This window comes from Leuresthes tenuis, unplaced genomic scaffold, assembly GCF_036924035.1.
Source record: "Leuresthes tenuis unplaced genomic scaffold, fLeuTen1.0.hap1 SCAF_11, whole genome shotgun sequence".
Taxonomy (NCBI): Eukaryota; Metazoa; Chordata; class Actinopteri; order Atheriniformes; family Atherinopsidae; genus Leuresthes; species Leuresthes tenuis.
The window spans coordinates 22492516-22514519 of record NW_027325365.1 but is presented as its reverse complement, the minus strand read 5'-3'; the positions used below and the strand labels follow the sequence as shown (position 1 = coordinate 22514519).

The 22004-nt window shown below is 39.6% G+C and overlaps 2 protein-coding genes across 2 annotated transcripts in view; one reads left to right on the top strand and one right to left on the bottom strand.

The window, feature by feature from the left end:
* The window catches only part of apool (apolipoprotein O-like), a 353684-nt gene that overhangs the window by 66983 nt on the left and 264697 nt on the right, over positions 1-22004 (top strand). The window lies entirely within an intron of this gene.
* The window catches only part of tenm1 (teneurin transmembrane protein 1), a 177242-nt gene that overhangs the window by 45139 nt on the left and 110099 nt on the right, over positions 1-22004 (bottom strand). The window contains exons 15-22 of the mRNA XM_072396098.1: positions 20072-20306; positions 18710-18829; positions 18348-18609; positions 16457-16742; positions 10590-10733; positions 9817-10069; positions 9075-9095; positions 2256-2488 (exon numbers count right to left, since the gene is read on the bottom strand). Of these exons, the coding sequence (XP_072252199.1) occupies positions 2256-2488; positions 9075-9095; positions 9817-10069; positions 10590-10733; positions 16457-16742; positions 18348-18609; positions 18710-18829; positions 20072-20306 (1554 nt within the window). The remainder of the gene's footprint in view (positions 1-2255; positions 2489-9074; positions 9096-9816; positions 10070-10589; positions 10734-16456; positions 16743-18347; positions 18610-18709; positions 18830-20071; positions 20307-22004) is intronic.

Here is a 22004-nt window from a genome sequence, read left to right as displayed (position 1 = left end):
TATTGTAAATATACAAAAGTGATTCTATCCTACAAACCTTTATGAATCAATGATACATCAGGGACAGTCAATCAAATATGTGGGCTGAAGGAGTTTGGAATTCACCTGCTCTATTTCCAAAGTCACAATGACACAATATAGCAAATGAAACCAATCATGAATGAAAATGATCAGAACTTTCATTTTCAGTATTCATTACTGTAATTCCAACATGCCACGAATGCAGCATGGACAGAGGGCTAATTAGTCAGAAGTGAAAACACCTGTGAAGAGGAAGGACTGCTAACGCCCAATAATGTTCTTTCGACATTTAAAAAAAAAAAAAAAAAAAGAAGATTTCTGTAGTTTGAGCTGTATGCTGTAAATCAATACAACGCATAAAAGATGGTTCCATTTCTAGGCCTTCTCATTTGTCACAAAGCTAACACAGACCTTATTATCACTGAGACACTTTGAGTTGCTGTGGCAGAAAAAGCCCAGGTGCAAGCAGCATTATTGATGGCCTCATTCTGCTAAAGTGTTTTGGACTGACAATGAGTCAGCATGAATAATACCAGCGACCTAAAACTGGAACACCTCAGTGGACTGCAGCTATCATGATTAGTTTTATTAGTCACACCTGTGCTTTTCCGACTGTGACACAACTAAGCATCTGCCATAGAAAAAGTCTCGCAATGCTTTGGCAGACGATCTCTATTTTGCAAAAAAAAAATAAAAAATTTGCAAACATTTAATCACAGAGGGAAAATCAAGCAATTACCAGGAAAGGTAACTGTGACAGTCAGTAATAATCACCTAAATCAGATGACCAAAGAGTGTTGCCTGCATGAATCAATTTATGTTTAAAATAAAAGCTGATGGCAGGGTGGAGAAAAGGGCACAAGCAGCATGAATTCATCAATCTATCCTTGCTAGCTGGGAATGTGATGGGGTGTTTTTGTGGAAGAACACTGTTGGATACCGGAACCAATTAAGTTTCATCTTAATGCCCCAGAAAAGCTCAATATTTGAGTCCTCAGAGTGCAAGGGCTATTCAACATGTTTAACTACAGATAACGCTTTACATGATTGACTCATTTAGATTTAGTCAAAATACAAGTTCACAATCATTTACAACTACAATACTGGTGTAGATGTAACACTTCAGGAAAAAATAATCCTTCTTACACATTTACATTTGTACAGCCAAAACGATAATCTGTTGAATCACAATGGATTTATACCATTATTATTTTTTGCCTGACAAAAAACAGAGCCTTGGTTCACTGCATATGGCTTTTAGGAATGAATCTTTTGACATAACTATAGGGAATAGGTTTGGTGAGATAACAACCATGGCATGAGAGTGCGACAGCCAGATACAACTGCTTTTTTTCTTCCTTTATGGGTTATGCTTAGCCAGTATCTATACAAAAACACTTTGTAAACACTTTGACAGAAATACATCATTGGTTTACCTCACCACTGTCACCTTTATGGACGCCATTTTGGCCCTTCACATGGAGTTGCTGTCAGGACCAGTGGGAGACCACAAGGATTTTTTATAATGACCGTAAAGCAAGAGCTGACTTTAAAAAAGGCAACAATGCTCAAGCAAGGGCGAGTGTAACGTACTTTCTTCACTTTACAAAAGCAACGATAACCCCCAAAAGGACATGATGCCAGAGGGGTTTATGATGGTGAAATTCAATCGAATTAATTTATGTGACCAATTCGGAGAGATGCATTAAGGGACGGCACAATGATAAAATGCGCAAGGCCATTTGAAGTTGACACACAATAATGTCATCTGATAACAGATCTATTCACCTCCAACATAGATCTAATTTTTCAATTAGTAAGCCTTCAATAGAAAAAGGTTCAAAGCGCACAGTGTGTCTCGGATTATTTCAGGGTTATGAACGTCCCTTTTTATGAGATCATGACGGCAGCTTCTGAATGTTCTGTGTTGACTTAAAATGTTTCACTTAGCCAAGAAGGAAAAGATTAGGTGGGGTGAAATACACCCAGACCACTTCAAAATGTTGGTGTAATGAGCTGCTTCTGTACTGATACACTGACCTTCAGTCAAACAGCCAATGCCTTGGCCTCCAGCTACGTTTGCCTAACATTGCTAAATACTGACCTGTGAGTGCTGATCACAAATCTGTAAGTGTAGCCTGAAGGGATGATAAATGCAACTCGAGCTTGTGTCACTGTGTAGAAACTGGGATCTGACTGCGAGTTCTCCAGCTGTACAGTGCATGTTATCCTACCTCTGGGGTTATTCAGAGCAGCTTCAGTGGCCTTCCTGCCCTCTCCGCAGTGGCTCTGGTCAAAAGGTAGACACTGCTCTCCCGTCCCGGCCACCACCTCAAGGTTGCGTGATGGATCTTTTGGCTGCCCGAGGTTCCTGACTCGGTAAACTCTGCGACTGCTGGTGTCAGACACGTAGAGGACCTCACCCACTGGGTCCATGGCCAGATAGTACTTATGAGCAGGGCTGGTGCTAGTAAGAGATTGAGGACAAAGTTAATAGAAAATAAGGTGAAGCTTGTTGGATTTTAAAGTTGTAAATGCTTTTTCCCAGACTTGTTGATTTATTTTCTCACTTTCCCAAACGAAAGTTTCTCTGAGACTAGCCTAGTTTTGTAAACTATAATCTCCTTCATCCCGAGACAACACTATTAGTTGAAGAAAAAGTATTTAGAGGCAATCAGGTCATCCCAGTGAATAGCATTAGTATGAGACTGGCTGTGCTGAAACAACAAGATTAATGTCTTCTCATTTACATAGTGTAGAGATGACCACATTCACTGCAGCTGAATTAGTGATGCTCTCTTTATATGCCAAGCTATATATAGGGCGAGTTCTTAACACGTAGTATCAAAGTATCAAATCAGTCATCAATAGTTCACGATATGTAAAAGCTAACATTAATAATCCGATTCAACTGTATAAATTGAGGTAAAATCCACACACTGTACATGCAATAAAATCCTCAAAATGACTCGAAGAGAAAAGTGGTATCAGACCTAGAGAACTGATATGGTCATTACTAAAGTGCTAGCTTTTCCTCTGTACTCTTGACAATAGCAATACTCTTTAAAACCCATGATAGTTTTACATAAAAGAGATAAGACAAACACTTGGACACTTGGTCAAGACAAATATAGGAATCCCTCCTATTAAAGCAGTCTTTTCAAACAGTAACTAAAATAACAAATGATAATGTCATAGAAAAAAATGGAACCAGTAACGTAATACTTTAGTAGCTGTCTTTTTCAGGCAGTCACTTTTCTCAAGTGCTTTTTGTGGCTGATAATTAGGGACCTGAATAGTTTGACCTATTCCTTTTTGAGCTAAAGGCTTTCTCTCTGGTTTGAAGGAGACTTTTTCCCCCAACTGTGAGTTTAAGCTGACATCAGGGCTCACAGCAGGCTGCCTTATAATGGTCAAATGTTTTCTTATCATCCATTCTTGAGTGCTCTCAGATGTATACTTTGGATCCTTATCCTACTTGGAGGGGCCACGACCTGCACAACTCTCTGACACTGGGCAGAATGTTTCACTCCAGAACGCCTTATTTATCTTCTGATGTCATTGCGCTACGTATTGCTTCAAGATAGCCTAAGTCAGTCGCAGCAAAGCAGTCTGAGAGCAGAGCTATATACGTCTTCTTCATATCTCACTGGGGGGATGGTGTCCTTTTCTTTGAAAGCTTCATTTTTGTCTACTTTAAATACATCTATACATAGGACATATCCCCCATGTACTGTCGCATAAATTTTACTTAATACTTCATGAGTTTAATGAATCCAAGCACTGTTGTACACTGATGATGGAGACGTCTGTTCTGAAGTTTCCTTGATTCTTATTCCAGCTGTCTTTTTGATGAATTTGGAGTCAGCTGTCTTCTTGCTGCTACATTTAGTAAGAAAAGGTGTGGAAATTAAACTCCCAAATAACATTAGCAGCTGTCGTCAAGAGCGTCAGGCTTGTCTCTTATTACAGGTCTTTTTTGCAGCAAAAAATCTAAATCTCTGTAAAACTGAGAATATTAGAATAATTGAAGATAGAATAGGTTGGATAAAAAAGACCACTCTTGTCACCACTTTTGGAACGATTTCAATAATTTTTGTCCATGATATTTAAAGAGATCTTTGTAAACAAAGCAAGTATTCAGCAATTTTAAAAGCCTCTTTTATTTCAAAAGCATCCAGATATGAGTGTGTGCGTCTGCTTTGCCATATGACCAACGAGTGCTGACAAGTGGGCTATACGGATGTTTTCATGTTAGCTAAGATTTTATAGGTTTAGTCATTTATTTGTCAGCATAAATGTACCCACCTGTCAGGCAAAGATAAGAAAGTCTATGTATAAATGAATAAATGCAGACAAGATAGATGGAGAAGAGCATAATCCATGCATGTATAATTCTTACCATAAGCTGCATCCTAACACAGTCTTATTTAGATGTGACACCTCTGAGAACACTGGTGCATTTTGATGATGTGCCGTGATCACCGGTCGTATCTTCTGCACATTTCTACATCCACATGCTTCTGTTTTTGCCTTCATGTTATGTACATTTTATTTCAAGGCACTGATCGCTCATTTCGTCGTCTTTCTGTGGAAGATGTTTCTGGATATTACAAAGAAAACTGTGGAAAATCGGTGGAGCAATAACATGGAGTGGGAATAAGATGGAGCAGAGGTCCAGGACCAAAATTAAACCGAAACAATTCATACAGCTAAATCTGGCCAGAGCTGAATGACTCATGAGGACACATAATTGTCTATTGTTCTAGTTGTTGGTTTATAAAAGGTGGACAAAAGACTGGAAGCTTATTGAGCAGAGGTCTCAAATAGAAAGTATGTTGTCCATCATATGGAATTGAATACTTTCCATACTGTTTATATTAAAACCCCCTTTTCTCCTCAGTGTAAGCATCATGCTTACGTTAGCACACTGTGAACATTCACTTAATTTGCCCATGTATTGACTGTGGGCTGCACTGTACCTGCATAGAATGGACTCCATCACTGTCGACATAAAGCTGCAGAGAGATGACTTGACTTCTGTACGAAGACTGCAGTTCATTAATTACATAAGAACCTTTGATATCGGGAAGCCGTTGTGTTGTATTATTAAGTCCTGAACACAATGACAGCCAAAAATGTGAAAGGGAATTGAAATTTTGCACTTTGAACATTGTAGCTGTGTTCCAAGCAATTACTTTGTGGTGTGAAATCCAGTGTCAGCTGGGTCTGGTCAAAGGCTTCCTGCCAATTAAACTTGAAGATATCCTGTTAAAGTGTTCTTTTTTTTCTTCTTCTTCTCTTCCTCTGGCTATTCAATGAAAAACGTATTTCAAGATACATTTGAAATGTCAAGAATAAATACTACAATTAAAACATTTCCAAACACCGACAAACCTTGGTGTTGTTGCTAATAGGCTCTTGAAATGTTCTATTGAATTTGGATTGCAAATTAACTCTATCAGGCACTTTTGTCCCTTCTAACCATAACTATTAAAAGAGAAGACTTCTTTAGGACATTAACCTGAATCTTCCCACAACCTTGCACAAAGGGAAAAAAAAGGAAAAACTGCAACATCGGAAAGGGTGCTGTCAGTCATCTAGTCCATTAAGTGCATAACTGTTTACAGAGCTCAGCACTGAATTGCACATACATAATTCAAACTTGATCCTCTGAGAGTTATTTACCGGGTTTTAGAGCATGCCACTGCTCAGTGCAGCGTATGATATTTGTAGAAGCTACCACAAGCATTGCACAGTGCCTTTAACTCAATACAAATCATTGTTTTTTTCCACGCTCACAGATCTGAATAAATTCTTCCAATGGAAGGAAAGGGAACAACAACAGCCTCATCACAAACAACCCCACTCTAGCATACTGTGCTTACTCCACACAAAATAACAAAACAATGATTACAGTTGATAGACAGAGTAATCTAGCTGTTCCTGACTGTCTTTCTGAATCGACCTCTCGGGCTCACAGATAATATAGTTGAGGACTTCCTCCACTATTTGCTTCCCTACTCTCTCAAACTCACAAAGAGAACGAATAGACAACATTTCACGTTGAGCACTTCCCATATTGTCTCCCCTCAGAGAGCACCTTGTTTTGAAGCCCTTTTGGCTGATAGGCACTTTGCTGGGAAGAATGCATAGTGAAAAGCTTTGAAAGCTGAATATGGATGAATTATTAATGCATTTGACTTAGGAGAACAATAGTATAGAATAAAAGAGAAACACTAACACACTGCGAACAGTAAAATGCTGCTGCAGAGGAATAAGAAGCAAGCAGGAACTAAAAGAGAAACCTCCAGGGTAAGGAAGAAAGCATATTCAAAGTGCCAGAAGAAGAACCCATTTCCTACGGCTTAGACCAGTGATTCCAGACCTTTTATTGTCATGTACTCCAACAAACTTGCCAGATTAACTCGGGTGCTCCCGGAGTGACACCCCATAGAACTTCTAAATGTGTCATTTAAATTGATCTCAGACAAGAAATAATTGTACCATTGTTCATACGAATATGGATAAAGTAGATGTTACAGTAGGGATTGCTGCTGTTTAAAATGATCTATTCAAGATTGGGTTTGTACAACATACAAAAATAATATCCAGTGAAAACATTTTTAAATGTGCAATAAAACTCTGAATCTGTATTTCACAGATCCCCATCCAGGGAAATATGTTTCAGCCTCTTTAGTGACCAATTTCATTGCATTTGTAAGATATGCACAAATTTATCTCTAATCAAAAAATGTTGAGAGAGGCCAATAAGGACAGAAAAAGCTATAGAATATACAAGTAACAGCACTGTAGAAGATTCTAAAATCAGCAGATTAATTGGTGACTGGTGAGGGTGTCAGGATTAGGTATAAAAGGGAATTCCACCAAAGACTTAGTCTTTCTAAGCAAGGGTACAATGTGGCTCACCACTTTGTGCCAAACTATGTCAGAGAATCATCAATAAGCTCCAAAAAGATATTAGTCAATGTAAGATTGCAAAGAAATTTGCTTATTTGACATCTATACATCAAAAAATTGTGAAAAGAAAAATCACAGAGTCTGTGGAAATTTCTCGGTGAAGGCTAAGGAAGTTATACCACAACAAAGTCATATATCAACTTTGCACAGAAATGCTATCGAGTTCATCTCAGATGGACAGAAAGAAAATGGAGTTGAGATTAATTAATTCTTCAGCTGTTTTGAAAAAAAAATTACATCTTGTTTCCTGTGCCAAAGAAGAGAAAGACCATCTAGGCTGGTATCGGTAAACGGTACAACAGGCCACTTTTTTGATGGCATGGAGGTGTATTAGTCAAAATGAATGTTTGATTCCAAGTCATTGATATTTTGCATATGTGTGAAGGTAGCATTGATGAATGAACGGCGTGGTTTCATAGACAGAGAGTGTGTGTGCTAGACTGGCCTGCCCGCAGTCCAGATCTGTATCGTACTGAACATGCAGGAACATCACGAAGAGAAGACTCAACAACAATCATCAACTGCAGAAAAACTGAGAAGGCACACATATCCCTCTTTCAGAAATCCAACATATAGTGTCCTCAGTTCCCAAACAATTCAATCAAGAGAAAGGGTGATTTCTTTTTTTTTCACTGTGTGGCATCAAACTTTGAATCTAGCGACATTTTCTGAATAAAATCAAGTTGGTTAGTGAAGACAATTAAAAATAATTTACTTGAACCTGTCTCTGTTATATATGATATAAATATATTATAAGGACAAGCGAATTGACAAATGACTTACTTAAACTGTTATGGCATGTAGAAAATGTCTCAACTTTAATGAAAATGAGCTTTGTAAATTGGTGGACATTAGAAATTAAACCAATTTAAATGTTTTGCAAAACCATGACCATTTATCCATCACAGTTTCAACTATAAATTTTTTTAGTAAGCTATTTTAAGCTCTTATCTATGCCTAAACAGATGATATACAGTAGACTTATTCATTTAATAAATTGGACTCTCTATTTCATGTAATCTATTTAAACCATTTATCCACTCTGAGCTGATTTAACAGTTGAACAGTTGAACAGTTTTACCTTCTCAGCTTGCTTGCCATTCTCAGGAGGCGTAGCTGAATCAATACGTAATTTTGTCCCCAAATCAAAACTAATTTCTGTTTGTAGAAAATATTTGAGCTTCTCCATAATCTTTCCACTTATATCCTGGCAGCTGCAGAGGTACCCTGCTGAGGTAGAAGTGCCCCCAGTTGGGAAACACTGGCTCAGGCTTTAAAGTAGGAAATTAGCTACACAAGTTTACTTATTTATATTTGCACTCTGCATGCAGACACACGAACACATCCATCTATATAGTGCAGGAGTAAACACACTGTTAGGTGTTCATCTACACATGGCCTGAAACCTTGGCGTGGTGGAGATATGATATCTTTAAAAAGCCTCTGTGTTTTTCGAAATCGGATAAACCCTCTCACTCACACACACACACGGATGCACCTCCCACAGCGCACAAACAATCATCTCGATGTAGCCCAACATAGCAGCACACATGCAGAAAAACACACCAATACATAGCCACACACAAACCCTATAACATCTGTCTAATCTTCTGTCAAACATGGAGTAAAAAGCTCATACCATCATCAACGCTCGGGGCCAGGGATCATTGCGAAGCCACTACCGGCCTTGCGCTTTTAGTTTGGCTCAGAAAGGGCGCCAAATGATGCATCCAGACTTACATTAATCCTCCATAATAAAAAAAAAGAAATCCTTGACATTTCGGCTGATTTCCTGTTTACAAATGTGATATTGCCTGGTGGAAATTTAAATGAGGATTTGATAGACGTGACTGCGATCGGAGTGTACAGTGTGAGTGTCGACTCTGGTTGTGGTGTGTGTGGTTGTGGGGAAGTCAGGTCAATGCAATTTGCGGAAAACACGCCAAGTTAAAGTGCTGAAAGGCTTTTTGCAACACGTCCAGTGTTTACTCTTGATAAGTCTCTGCGTTCGCGTGTGTTTTTGTGTGTGATTGTACAAGCATATGAGGGAGGTGGTAATGAGGAGTTCTCACCTGTGTCTTGTGTCTCGGTTCCTGATGATAAGCCATTAAGGGGTGTTTGAAAAGAAGAAAAGAGACGGTAACAACAATTATTTGCGATGTAAAACATGTAGTCACTCAAACCTTCATAGGCTACCATGAGTTAATTTTCTCCTTATGAAGAGGGATTGGGTTTGATTTAGATGGTTGTTTTGTTTCACATTAAATATTAACCTAAACAGGAAGCTTTTTGGCATTTCCCCCCAGAGGATGAGGAAGTATCAAATAAAGACACAACGAGTGAACCAAACATAATAGTCAGAGATACAATAATGACAGCAAATGACAGAGTAAAGTTACATAAGAAGAACACTCTGCAGGACAAATGACTGTGCAATCCCATCGAGATCCTACGCTTGAGAAAATAAAGAAATAGAGAATGTCATGCCTGCAGCACAGTAGGAGATATCATCTTCATAATCCACAGAAAAAATAAGTTTCTTTGTTTCACAGCAAAGCTTTTCTCTCTTCCTAAAGAGGTAGATTAGAGTCTGTGATGTCTGAACCTCACATACTTTGCCTTTGCATAAAAACAAACTTCAGAGCTTTCTACTGAGATCAAACAGATGCCAACCAGAGCTAATGCAGTGCAAACTCGTATAAACTGAGCTAATTTTGTTGTACATGTACGCAATTCCACCGTTTCTCAATGTGGGGGATCACTACAACAGTGTAGTCCTATCACAAGCACACCCAACAAGTACACGTCTCTCACTTCAGTTCCAGTATGGTCCTGGTGTATCCGTCAGGGTGGACCCTGCGGATGAAGTTGAAGTCCCCCACGTAGAGGGAGCCATCAGGGCCGCTGGCCAGTGCTACAGGGGCAAACAGCATCATGTCCCTCGCTGCGCCACTGCAGCTTGGGCCGCAGGGCACGCTGCGGTAGAAACCATTCCCCATAACAGTGTTGATGACAGGGGGCTGCTGGGAGAGGAAGACATTTTCCCCATTTCCTTTGTGAAGGATTCCTGAGGAGAAAAGCCTCCAGTCAGTGTGTTCTCATGAAGTAATACAATCTTTTTTTTTTTTTTTTTTACCAAAGTTTAACAGTCTGGGTAACTTCATATGCCAGATTGAATTTACATCAGCCAGTGAGACATCAGGGGGGTGATGTCACACTATTATTTACATGAACTAACATTAACATTGTAGTTTGGTGACAGTGGTTGAGTAATTTGACGACTATCAGTAAAATCTGAAAGAACCACAACGTTTTCCTAACTAAGCAGCCATTTATACACTCCTTTGAGAAGAAGTAAAACTAATTTAATGTTGCAGCACTGTGATACTTCTTTGTTTCAAAATCAGAGGGAACAAACCCTCAGAACGCAAAATTCAGTTGAATTCAGTTCAAGTTAGTGCAAATCAATTTGTGCCTTTGAAAATTCAGCCAGCCCCCCCAAGTGCCCAAAAAAACACCAAGAAAAAAAACCCAACCCAGTTTTTTTCATATGAGATTAATTTGGTCCCTTGTGTGTTTGGACCCACCGCTGCGTATGTTGAGGGCGTGGTGTTTATCCAGAGACCATCCTCCAAGTTCGGAGGGGACCAGTTCAAACCCTTGCATCAGAGCTGTCCTCCTCTCCCAGTGGATGATGCTAGGACATGACTCATACTCATAACCGACAGATACTGAAAGACAAACACAAAAAACACAAAGGTGGGCTTCATTTTCGAGCAATAACATGTACTAATAACAATGGCCTATAGAACTGCTTTTCCCTCGTGTGTAATGGAAAAAAACTGTTTTGAAGTGTGGTTTGACAGAGCCTGACGGCTACATTTTACACGCATTTCCTCACAAATTTATTGTACTGAGCGCTGAGATAGATGAAAGCTCCGTAACGAGACCTCATCAGTGTGTGTTTTTGAAAAAGATCGGCGAGGAGAGGAGGCGTAATCAGGACAAGCCCATCTTCATGAAGGAGCCCTAGAATTAGCTGCTTGGCCTCTTAGTTGTAATGACACGCTGTGCAGCTTCCCACTGCAACTAACAACCATCAACAGCTTTTCTTTTCTTTCTTTTTTTTTATTCCTGACTTGGTGGAGATAACTACGTTTCAGCAGTAATTTACCACTTGAAATGTGTTGTATGTCAACAGGTAACAAAGCAATAGGGTCCCTTGAAAACATGTAAACATACAAACATTAATTTGAGTCATTCTACCCGCATATAATCACAAACACACACACACACACACACATAAAAGCATTGAGGAAAGAAGTCCATGCATGACGGTATCAGCGATTTTCACATGAGAAAGAAGCATTTATGTACACATTCTCTTCTTAAATGCAATCATAGTTTCATATTAGGCTAACTTATATTGCCATTTATCTTTTTTGTATTCATTCTTTACATACTTTGACAGATAGATGACTGATCATAAGGTCTCTGAATACAGACATTCTACACATGAAACACATCAGTTACTTAAAAGTTACTTTATGATGTTTTTTTATGAATCAGATAGCAAAACTCTGGGAGAATTAGTGGTTAAATGTCCCCTTGTGTACCAGCCATAACGATAAAATCTTCTGACAGTAAAGTATTTTTTTTTAACAACGGCACTGCCACATTTGTTTAAAGCTGTGTTAAATCACCTTTCGGTCACTTAGGGGCACAACAGCAAGATGCTAACATGAATGTGGCTTACATTGGTGTTCTTAAGGTTAACCTTTTCACCAAGCAGGAGGAACATCCAACAGACAAATTCATTTTGAGTCATTTTTTTCTGTTTCCCCGAAAAGTCCAGTGTTTACTCTCTTTATTATATATGAAAAAATGTTTTTCTCGATAAAGTGGGGTTTTGTTAAATATGGACAGTCAATGGATAGCAACCAGAATGCTCTCAGTTTGGAGAATAAGGGAGAAGTTTTGACTGGGAGCTCAGCTAAGAGCAACTCAGAACAGGGACACAGACGCCCTTATCTTTGCCATCTAATTTCAGTTAGATGGCGTTTGGTCTTTCCCAAGATTTGTGCTAGTTTTTACTGTCTTGCAGTTGGGATTTTGAGATTAGTTGGATTAAATTGTGAGTCACAGCTGATCAGCAATAGAAATTGGCGATAAAGTAAACAATTGTAAAAATGTAAACATCTATATATAGTCTGAACTCAAACTACTTTGAATTTTTTTAGGTTTGTGATGTTTTGATGGCAAAAAATTTACTTTTTAATTGCACCCTTATGAGAAGCTGTTAACTTAGCCTCCCCATTCTTCCCTGCTTCTCCAAAGTGAGTGCTCTCACTTTCCATTCATAACTAATGGGGTTGTGTGAAGTACTGCTCATATTTCAAACAACCGTTCTGTGAAAAAAACAAACCCAAAAATATCAGTTTGATATCTGGTTATATTAATAGTTCCAAAGCTACATGCAAACTATTTTATGGACATAACTACCGTCTATATACGATTGAAAGAGTCTAAATCCTCAAGGACGGTACAGCAGATGCTAAAATGTACGGCTCAGGACAACTGAAAAGTCGACACAGTGACAGTGCATTAGCCCTGCTTTCATAAAAAAAAAACAAAAAAAACCCCATCCAATTAAAAAATATGCTGAGTAATGTCCAAAGGCTTTTACTGACCGACAGACAGGTGACAAATTGAAGGAAGAACCAGCCTAAACTGTTTTGTATGGGGTTGGTTCAACAAGTGGCGTCGGAACATCATCATTACGTCTAATACACCTGATTCTTCATGTTTGTGAAAGACTGGATTGTCAGGATATTACTCTTGGAAAAGATATATCCCCTTCATCGTGTTTTGATGAGGGTGGTGGCGAGTGCTGCCTAATTATACTGCAAGGCATCTGGATTCTTGTGAGAATTGTGAAATCACAATTACATGAGAATCTGTTAGGTTGTTTGTGACAAACCATCTGGCATGTTATGTTAGCAACATGCTGGTCCAAAATCTCCAATAGGTGTCTCGTCAATCTATTTAGAGGCCCTTTGTACCCTTTCAATGGGATCCCTGTCATCGTGGAAAAGATCAGACTTTTATCATGGAATAAAAGTAATTGCTCAGATTGTATTGGTTTGCAGTGATTATTTCCACTAAAGAGAGGAGTGGACCCAAAGCATGTCTGAAAATGGTGCTCCATAACATAACAGAACCCTTGGAACCCATTAATGTCAATGACATTTGTCCCCCATCTGTAACCTTTTTGAAAAGCAACATTGCATCTCTGACACATAATCGATGTTTTGAATATCATAACCACTTTATTTTTTAAGGTGATGTTGGTGGCGTACTATGCAATTAAAACAGCAGGAATCTTACACTGTCAACTTAATAACTTTTAAAAATGACATAATGATACATCGTAGAGTGATGACAGCTTGACACGCCTGACACAAAAGCCACAGAGGAACAGTTGTCGCTGCCAATCACCGTTGGCACTGATCTCTCTTAACTTACTTCACTGTAGACCCACGAGTCTGTGAAGTGATGGGAGCTCAGGGGAAAATGGGAAGCAAAGTCAGCACAAAAACCAGTTTAGACGGTGGAATACATAAAGGGGTGTGCACGATAAGCACACACTCAGGAGATTCCCTTTTGCACAGAGAGAAACTCTAAGCAGACACACAGGCCAAACTTAAATCTCCCACTTAGAGTGCAGAATCAATACGGTGATTGGGGACGGAAAATAATGGGTCATTTGGAACGCCGGGGATTCTGAGGGAGAAAAAGAAACCTTATACAGCTGGACAAAAGTTTGTCATCCAGGAACTATCATTAAGGATCGTTCAAAGGGTCCATTTGTTTCAATTTTGGGTGTCTTAAGCTCTGTTAAATTTGTAATCTTGTTTTTGAAGGACAGCAACAGAACTGAGAGGCATAATCAATGCTCGTCAGGGATGCTTGGCTAAATAGATTTTACACCACATTTTTTTTCCTTGACGGGAATAGATGTCTCAGAATGTCACACTTCAGTGTTGTTAGTTTCTGACCCTTAAAGTCACATTGCCTCATCCTTGAAGAACCTATTTCATGACCTGGAAACCAGTTTATCCTTGTGAAAATCTATCAAAAATTACCATAAATACTTTGTCCTGTTTAAAAAAAAATACAATAAAGTGATTTAATCTAAGGCACAGGGCTTTTTTCCAGGACAAAAGGGACAAAGCAATCTCGAAGGAAAGGTGTCATTGTTTGGAGAACAGCTCCACAACCAAATATTACTCAGGCTATATTACAAGAAACAATACAGCACACCAAGACACACTGTCGCAAACAATACTCATGCACAACACAGTCCATAAATGCACACTCAATATCTCACAGGTGAAAGCTTTCATTCCCCGCTGCTGACGCCTCAGGCAATGTGTTCACCCCAGCAAACAGAGCATGATCTCCTTTTCTTTTGCTCTCACGAGCAATGTGCGAGCATGGGTGTGTATATACGTGTGCAATGGTCGGTGTACGTGTGCGTGAACGTGCTTGTCTGTGTCGTTGTACCAACAAGGCAGGAGGAAGTATAGAGAGGGGAGGATCAGGGGAAAGCATGGATAGAGGGGAGAAAACAACAGAGGGCAGAGGAAAAGCGGGGAAGATCAGAGGGAATGGAGGAAATAACAAGCGAGGAAGAGGAGAAAAGTTCAGGACAGGACAGAAAAAGTGGAAGCACTGCCAGAGCAGGGGGGTTAAAGGAACTGGGTAAAGAGGGCAAAATGGTCTAGCAAAGCAGGATAAACAAATAAAAAACAAGATCATTTGAGTTGTGAAAAGGTGAAAGATGAGACTGAGCTGAAGCAGATGAAATGCAGCTCTAACCGATAAGGAGAAGAGAGGCTGGACCAGGAGGCGGGGAGAGAAAGCCCAGGGATAGAAAGATGCAATCTTTGTTGAGAGACCCTACACTTGAGTGGACAAAGCCTCTGGTAAGCCCAATGTCAGTGCTTATGGGAGGCTCAGTCTTGCAGCTGCACTGTTTGTCTATATTCTTCACAGACAGGCAGACATAGATAGTGGAAATATTACCCTTCAATATGAGTTCATAGGTTTAATTTTTAATAAAGTTCATTTATGTCCCAACGATGCAAATAAAAACAGTTGACTTATATTGAGTATAGAGTATGTAGAGTATGTTCGCTATTGATTGTGAGAGAAACTGCACGTGTCAGAATACAGTCCATTTACACAATGGGGGCTTTTGTATGAAGAATATGTTTTAGTCCTAACAATGATTTATTATTCATCTCACTTTAAAGAAGCAGTTTTGATTTATAACCCTAACCAAGTGATGTTATCAGCGTAACCCAACTAGTATGTGATTATTGAGTATTATCATATTTTGTTGTGTTGATATGCGAGCAGCAAAATGGAGTCCATTAAGGTGATGTTGTTGTTGTAAAAATAATGTCTGTTAAATCTAACCATTCTAACCCCAAACAAGTGAAGATATTTCTCAAATTCAACAAGGGAGTGACCAAAATGTGTAACTAAAGTGTTGTCGTGTTACTGTCATCCTTCCACTGCCCACTGTCTGAACAACACTTGCCCTCCAAGCTGTCAGTGAGTGTTGTTGCTCGTGGAGCAGTGCTGCAGAGTCTAAACTACTTTTTCATCCTTTTCCACGCTTCGCTTCTCACCACATTCATTACAACCTCTGAATTTCTTCATGATATTTTAATTCCAGGGGACACTTTCTTGCATTCTGCTAAATCAGCAGTTGTCACACTATTATTAAAGGAACTAAACCAAGTACTGCAATAATTATTCATTATCAGGCAATGTTTAATCCTTCTTTCCTTAGCAGGAGACTGTTCATTAACAACTGGTTGATTATGTACTGAATGCTCAATCACTCACACAATGACTTCCAATCAGGCTTTAATGCAAACCACTGCACGGTCTATCACAGACAGAAGAGTTCATTGGGATGATGAGGGATATTCTTTTATCATGTTGTTGGATTTGAACACTGGGTTGATCAAATCATGCAACTGATTCTGTAACTAAAGAAAGGTGACCACTTTAAGTAAGGGAGACACCTCTAAAGTTCCAAATAATTCAAAACTAACCATGTGTATGTGTTGGAACAACTTATCTATCTATCTATCTATCTATCTATCTATCTATCTATCTATCTATCTATCTATCTATCTATCTATCTATCTATCTATCTATCTATCTATCTATCTATCTATCTATCTATCTATCTATCTATCTATCTATCTATCTATCTATCTATCTATCTATCTATCTATCTATCTATCTATCTGTCTGTAAGTCTGTAAGTCTGTAAGTAAATGAGTGGGAACAAATACCCACCGGGTGACCCTTTGCATATTTTTCTCACTTAAAGATATCTATGATAAGGATCATTTTTCAATATTCCACCTACCAGTTGCATGAGTAAGGCCCCAAACCTCCTGGCCATAAACATCAGTCTTGTTCCAGATCAGCTTGTGTACCAGGCCAGGCCCAGCAGGATACCACCGCTGGTATAACCTTCCTTGGACAGATGCGCGGACGTGCACCTTTGAGAGACCACCCAGAGGGGAGACAGGAGATGAAGGAGAAGGAGGTGTGATGAGGATTCGCAGCAGCGAGAGGTAGCCTGCAGCACGGGTGCTCAGGTAGTTCAGCTTCACGAAAGCTCCTGGGATTGAAACCTCCTCCTGAACCGCCTGGGGAGAGCAAGATGGAGAACAGAGTGAGAAATACTAACGTAATAAAAGCTATTGCCAGGCTCAGGAAAAAAACAACAGCTGAAGTTCAGCACAGTGCAATAAGTATGTGTCTGCCATGTTTTCATTGACTTTTTTAAGAAATTGAATAGAATTTCTACCAATAAGTATGTGTCTGCCATGTTTTCATTGACTTTTTTAAGAAATTTAATAGAATTTCTACCAAAGGTGTCTGTCAGTCTGCTTTTATTAGAGTATACCCAAGAAATGTAAAAAGCTTGCTTTCATATCCTATTAAAGAAAGACGAAAAGAAAAAAAAGGCTCATGATAACCGACAAACAAGTTGCTTCACTGCCAGCCATCTTGGCTGAAATCCCATGCTGTTGGGGTCACTTTTTCTGTAAGAGTTCTCCAAATATTTGCATCAATAATCTGAAAGCTCAGATTTATTTCACGATTGGACACTTGGCTTGAACATAGGTCGTTTTTTTTCATCTATTCTCTTGCTGCCTCTACGTCCTGAGATGTAGATCAACAGGTTCAAACGTAGCTTCACTCCCCTCGATCTCTGCTGATTCTCTAAAATTAGCTTGAATTTTACTGTGTGTGTTCATATACAAATATGTAATATGGTCAGGGTTAAGTTTGAGGTTTGTTCACTCTAAAAAAAATCTTGGGTGTTATTTTGGAAGTTAAATGTATAATGACCAGTCTGACCTCCATGTCTGACTTGTAGACTCCTAATTTGCTTATGTGGTGGGAAAGTGTATGAATTTGCATTTTACTCATTGGTATGATGCAAATATGAAATGAGCTAAATTTGCACAATCCTGTGTGACTGGGCTGGTTTGTTGCTGAGCTGTTACAAGTTGCATCTCGGAGTCATTCTCGCTGACTGCCATCTGCACACACTTGACACTATATTGCCACATTTTCTGCAGGTTTCCACTGGTGACTGTCTTAGCAGCTGTGGGATGAAACAGAGGAGTCGTGACCGACTTTGACGATGTCACTTTTCCTGCATCACCACAGGGTTTTTACAGAAATGTCTCAACAGCTGTAAATGAAATTTAAATTCACATTCACCCAGAAAATGAATCCTATTGACTTTAAAGACCATAGAGGTTTAATCTGGAACCACTGGCAAGTTGAGATGTGTGATTTTTAAAAAAATGGAAAGTCTTGAATAATTTTGAATGCAAGGGTATGAAAATACATTTGCACATGCAAATTCACTCCCAGGGTGCACGGCAATAACTTCATTATTCATTTCAGTCTGATTTACTTCTGAGGGAATCATTTTCTCAGGTCATCAGGTGACTGCTTATCTTATAAAAAATTAGAAAATAGTTCCAGTTTGTCCAAAGGGAAGTCTAGTGTCTTGTCAATATCTAGTCTAAAACCAAAAAGATATTTGAACCATAGATCTACATATTACAGAGGCTGGATCCAGGTAAAGCAGCTATTTTTTCTGTTAATAGTACTAATCTTATTGATTCATTGTTTCAGCTCTATTGCTATTGGCTTGTTTAATGCTGCACAGCATCTCAGCACACTGACTGTGGCAAAGCACCAGCATCCAACCGCCTGAGAGTGGATTGTACCTGTAGCTCGGGCACAGCTGGCCCCTTCTCTGCACACGCTCCTGTGTATCTGGGAAGTGGGTAGGGCAGGACCAGTGGGTAGGGACTCAGAACACTCCTGATTTCACATTTGGGAGATTGAGCTTCCTCTCTGGACATGGTCACCTGACCCAGAACCAGGAAGTTGTTGTGCGGGGTCCAGACAGTGCGCGTTTGTGGGAGGAAGGGCGGGCGCTGGAACATGAGGGTTACAGATGTGGCGCCAAAAGTCACCAAGTCAAAACTAGAGATTAAAAAAGAGAGCAAGGCAAAGTAAGTAAGTTTGAAAGAGGAGGGGGATAACATATGCAAATTGCTGTGCATTTTGAGTTTTTTTTGACTACCTTCCATCCTGCCTACTGATTGTGTACCCATACTCAGGATGCTGTGGGAAGGTGATGTTGACTCCGACCAGAGGAGAGCCATCCTGCAGTGCAACACTGCCTCGAATCACAGCTACCCGACTGCCAAAACAAAGACGGTAAGTGGAGAGAGAGAGGAGAAACAGAGATAAACAAAGACAGAGAGAGATGACAGCTTTACAATAACAGAGAACATAATCATTGTTCGAAGGAAGCAGCATATTGTGATGCACTAGCCAAATGACCTTGTGAGAAGAAAAAGCAGCTGCATTTATTCTGCTCAGTACAATTCTCTTCTTTAGCTCAGGGAAATCTGCCAGAGATTGCTGGGATACAAGCCATAAATATAGCTTCACCCACAGTAAAACCTTTCAACACCTAGTCATATAAAAAACAAAACTTTCATATCGTGTTTATATTACTGCAGACAGAAAGTGCCATCTGCAGCAAAAAGTTGCTCTTCAAATAGACCTTAAGCTATCAGAGGAATCTCTATTTGATGTGAAATACACTGCTTAAATCTGGAATAAAAGCTGCCCTGGTCAAATGAAGACAGATTTAGAAGAGACGCATGTGCTACACAGACAAACACGCACGCACACACACACACACACACACACAAAATCATTGATGGGAGGATATCTATTACTCCAGAAAAAGCATAAATGAAGGATGGTGAGGTTTCTGCGGGTGGCTGCATTGCCCCATTTGTTACTCCTGTCCTGAAAGCTGCCATCGATTTCCCCTCTGAAAAAACAGCCACATAATTAATTTATTTGTTTATTCTACAAGTGAAGCAAGGGGGTAAAAAAAAAGCACTTTGCCATTTTTCAGAGAGGCATCCCCTTTTGTTTTCCAATCCAAACTTTCTAGGTCATCACAGTGCTGGTGAGATGTATTTCCACTCTTAGATGGCAGTGAGAGGGCTTTGAAAAATTAATGGTGACACCTTCGCAACCGGTGTAACTGAATGACACATTAAGCATTCATATGTACCAAACAAAAACTCGGTAGTCACTGCCTGACACTGATACTGGAGGACAGAACAATGTGCTGCCGAGTGACGGCTAATCTCTGGGGTAGCGCAGATCACTGAGATGTATGCACAGGCATGTGAACACGTGAAAAGCCTCATTCACATGCAAACACACACGCACATTCTCATTAAACAAATAATCGGGAATGGACGTTGTAACTCATTAATACAGATGTATTTGCTCTATTATCCACTATTCGTATCTTTCACCAAACTGCACAGTAAGACAACTCAAGGACAGAGACGCTCAAAGCAAATACATAAAACACACCCTGATCCAGGCGCACAAAGAGTAAACAAATGAATACCTGGTATCAAAGGGCACGTCTCCTGGGAGAGTGTGTGTGGCCGCCTTGCCAAGGAGAAAGCGTATGCGGCGGTAAAAGCTCTGAGTGTGTATGCTGCTGGGAGCAGGGTGCGTGGCTGGGGGCAGCAGGTTCTGCTGCAGCAGGGCCAGTGGGTCGGCCGAGCCGTGACACAGCGGGTCAGAGCCGCAGCTCAGCTGCTCACAACAGTCGGGATCAACACAGTCCATCAGGCCATCTGAAATAGAGTACATATTAAAAATTTACCAAATAAAACCCATTTAATCTTAATATAGGTTAGACAGTAACATCTTTATTATGCAAAATTAATTAAGGATTTAACAGACAAAGTGACAAAGAGCTCATTTGTATTCCAAAGGCCAAGATAATTTATATCTGGGGTTTTCAAAGTCAGAGACCGAGACCCCCTTTGGGATTATTTTGTTTGCCTTTGTGGTAATTTTTCGAGTCTTTCTGGTTTTCTGTCCGTTGAAGGTTGTTCAGAGACTGTGATTGTTTGGTCTGTGTTTGTGGTTGTTTAGTGTCAATTTGGGAAAACCAGTAAAATTCCTTCAACTCTAATGTATATATCAGCTGCTTCCTTTCAATCAAATCTCACAGTCTAAGCTGTCTACTTTTGATAAGTAAATCTATCCATCCGACCATTTTCTATACCCGCTTAATCCAATTCAGGGTCGCAGGGGGTGCTGGAGCCTATCATAGCTTCCACTGGGTAAGAGGCTAATAAACCTGGGATGGATCGCCACCCCATAACTAAAATAATATTTTATCACTTCCATTCACCAAGCCTCTCCTGGAACTGTTTGGAGCCCTCCTTGGGAGGCCAGTTTGAATATTGCTTAGATATATTTTATGTGCAGTGGCCATTGAGAAGGCACAATGAAACCTCAAATGTCACAACAGAATTAACATCGCTGACCAATGACAAACTCTGCTGCAGTAATGCAGCCACAATAATGAACTGCAGCTGTATCATCATTATCGTAAGTATTAATCAAACGGTATTCATTAGGGGCCATCAGCATACAATTACAACTTTCATTGATATAAATATGCTTTGAATGCCCAGCATTATTTAAATGTGATCCATAATGTCTGACAAAAACAATGAGCCACAGATACAAACCAAGAACGCAGGTAATAGGAGCCAGGCTGGCATTCGTGTTTCCTATTTCAAGCCTGTTTCTGAAAAGGCAGGAAACAGTGCTGACATTTAAATGCATCTGACCACAGAGCAGAGAGCCAAAGGCCAACAATATTCTATTATAACCTCCCCCTATGAAGGTAGCGTAGTACAATGGTTGATTTCCATATGAGTAACTATTTGAACTTAAAGGGACACTATTTATTGAATCTCAAATATCATAATTTTTAAAGAATATACCCTTCTGTAACTTGTAATGCCAAAAGTAGCACACTGAAAATGCAGGCTTTAAACAAATGAAATCTAAATCTAAATTTAAACAAATGTAAATATGCTCGTACGTTAGATGTCCATGCTTATGAATGCAGAATAAATGCTGTTTTCTTTTTCAAGTGGAAGCACAAAACATTTCTTCCTTCTGTCCTATCTAGGAGAAATAATTGAAAATCTCTCTTCAAAGTTCCTCTTTACTCTCTGATTACTCGAGATAGAATCTCTCCATCTCCGTCTATCTTCAGAGACAAAAAAGACCACGGCAGAAGAGGGCTATGAGAGCTGACAGTATATCTGCCAATTAAGGGAGCGGGCTCAATTGCATTGTAGAAAATGATGGTATTTGAAAAGCCGTGCACAGAGGTGGAAGCAAAGAACGAGATGTTCTAAATACTCTTTGGGAGACTTTGTCAGCAAGTCATGTTTTAAACATAATCAAAACTGAAATGAATGCATTGATTCATCTAACTCAGACATTTGAGCGAGTTTACAAATAGA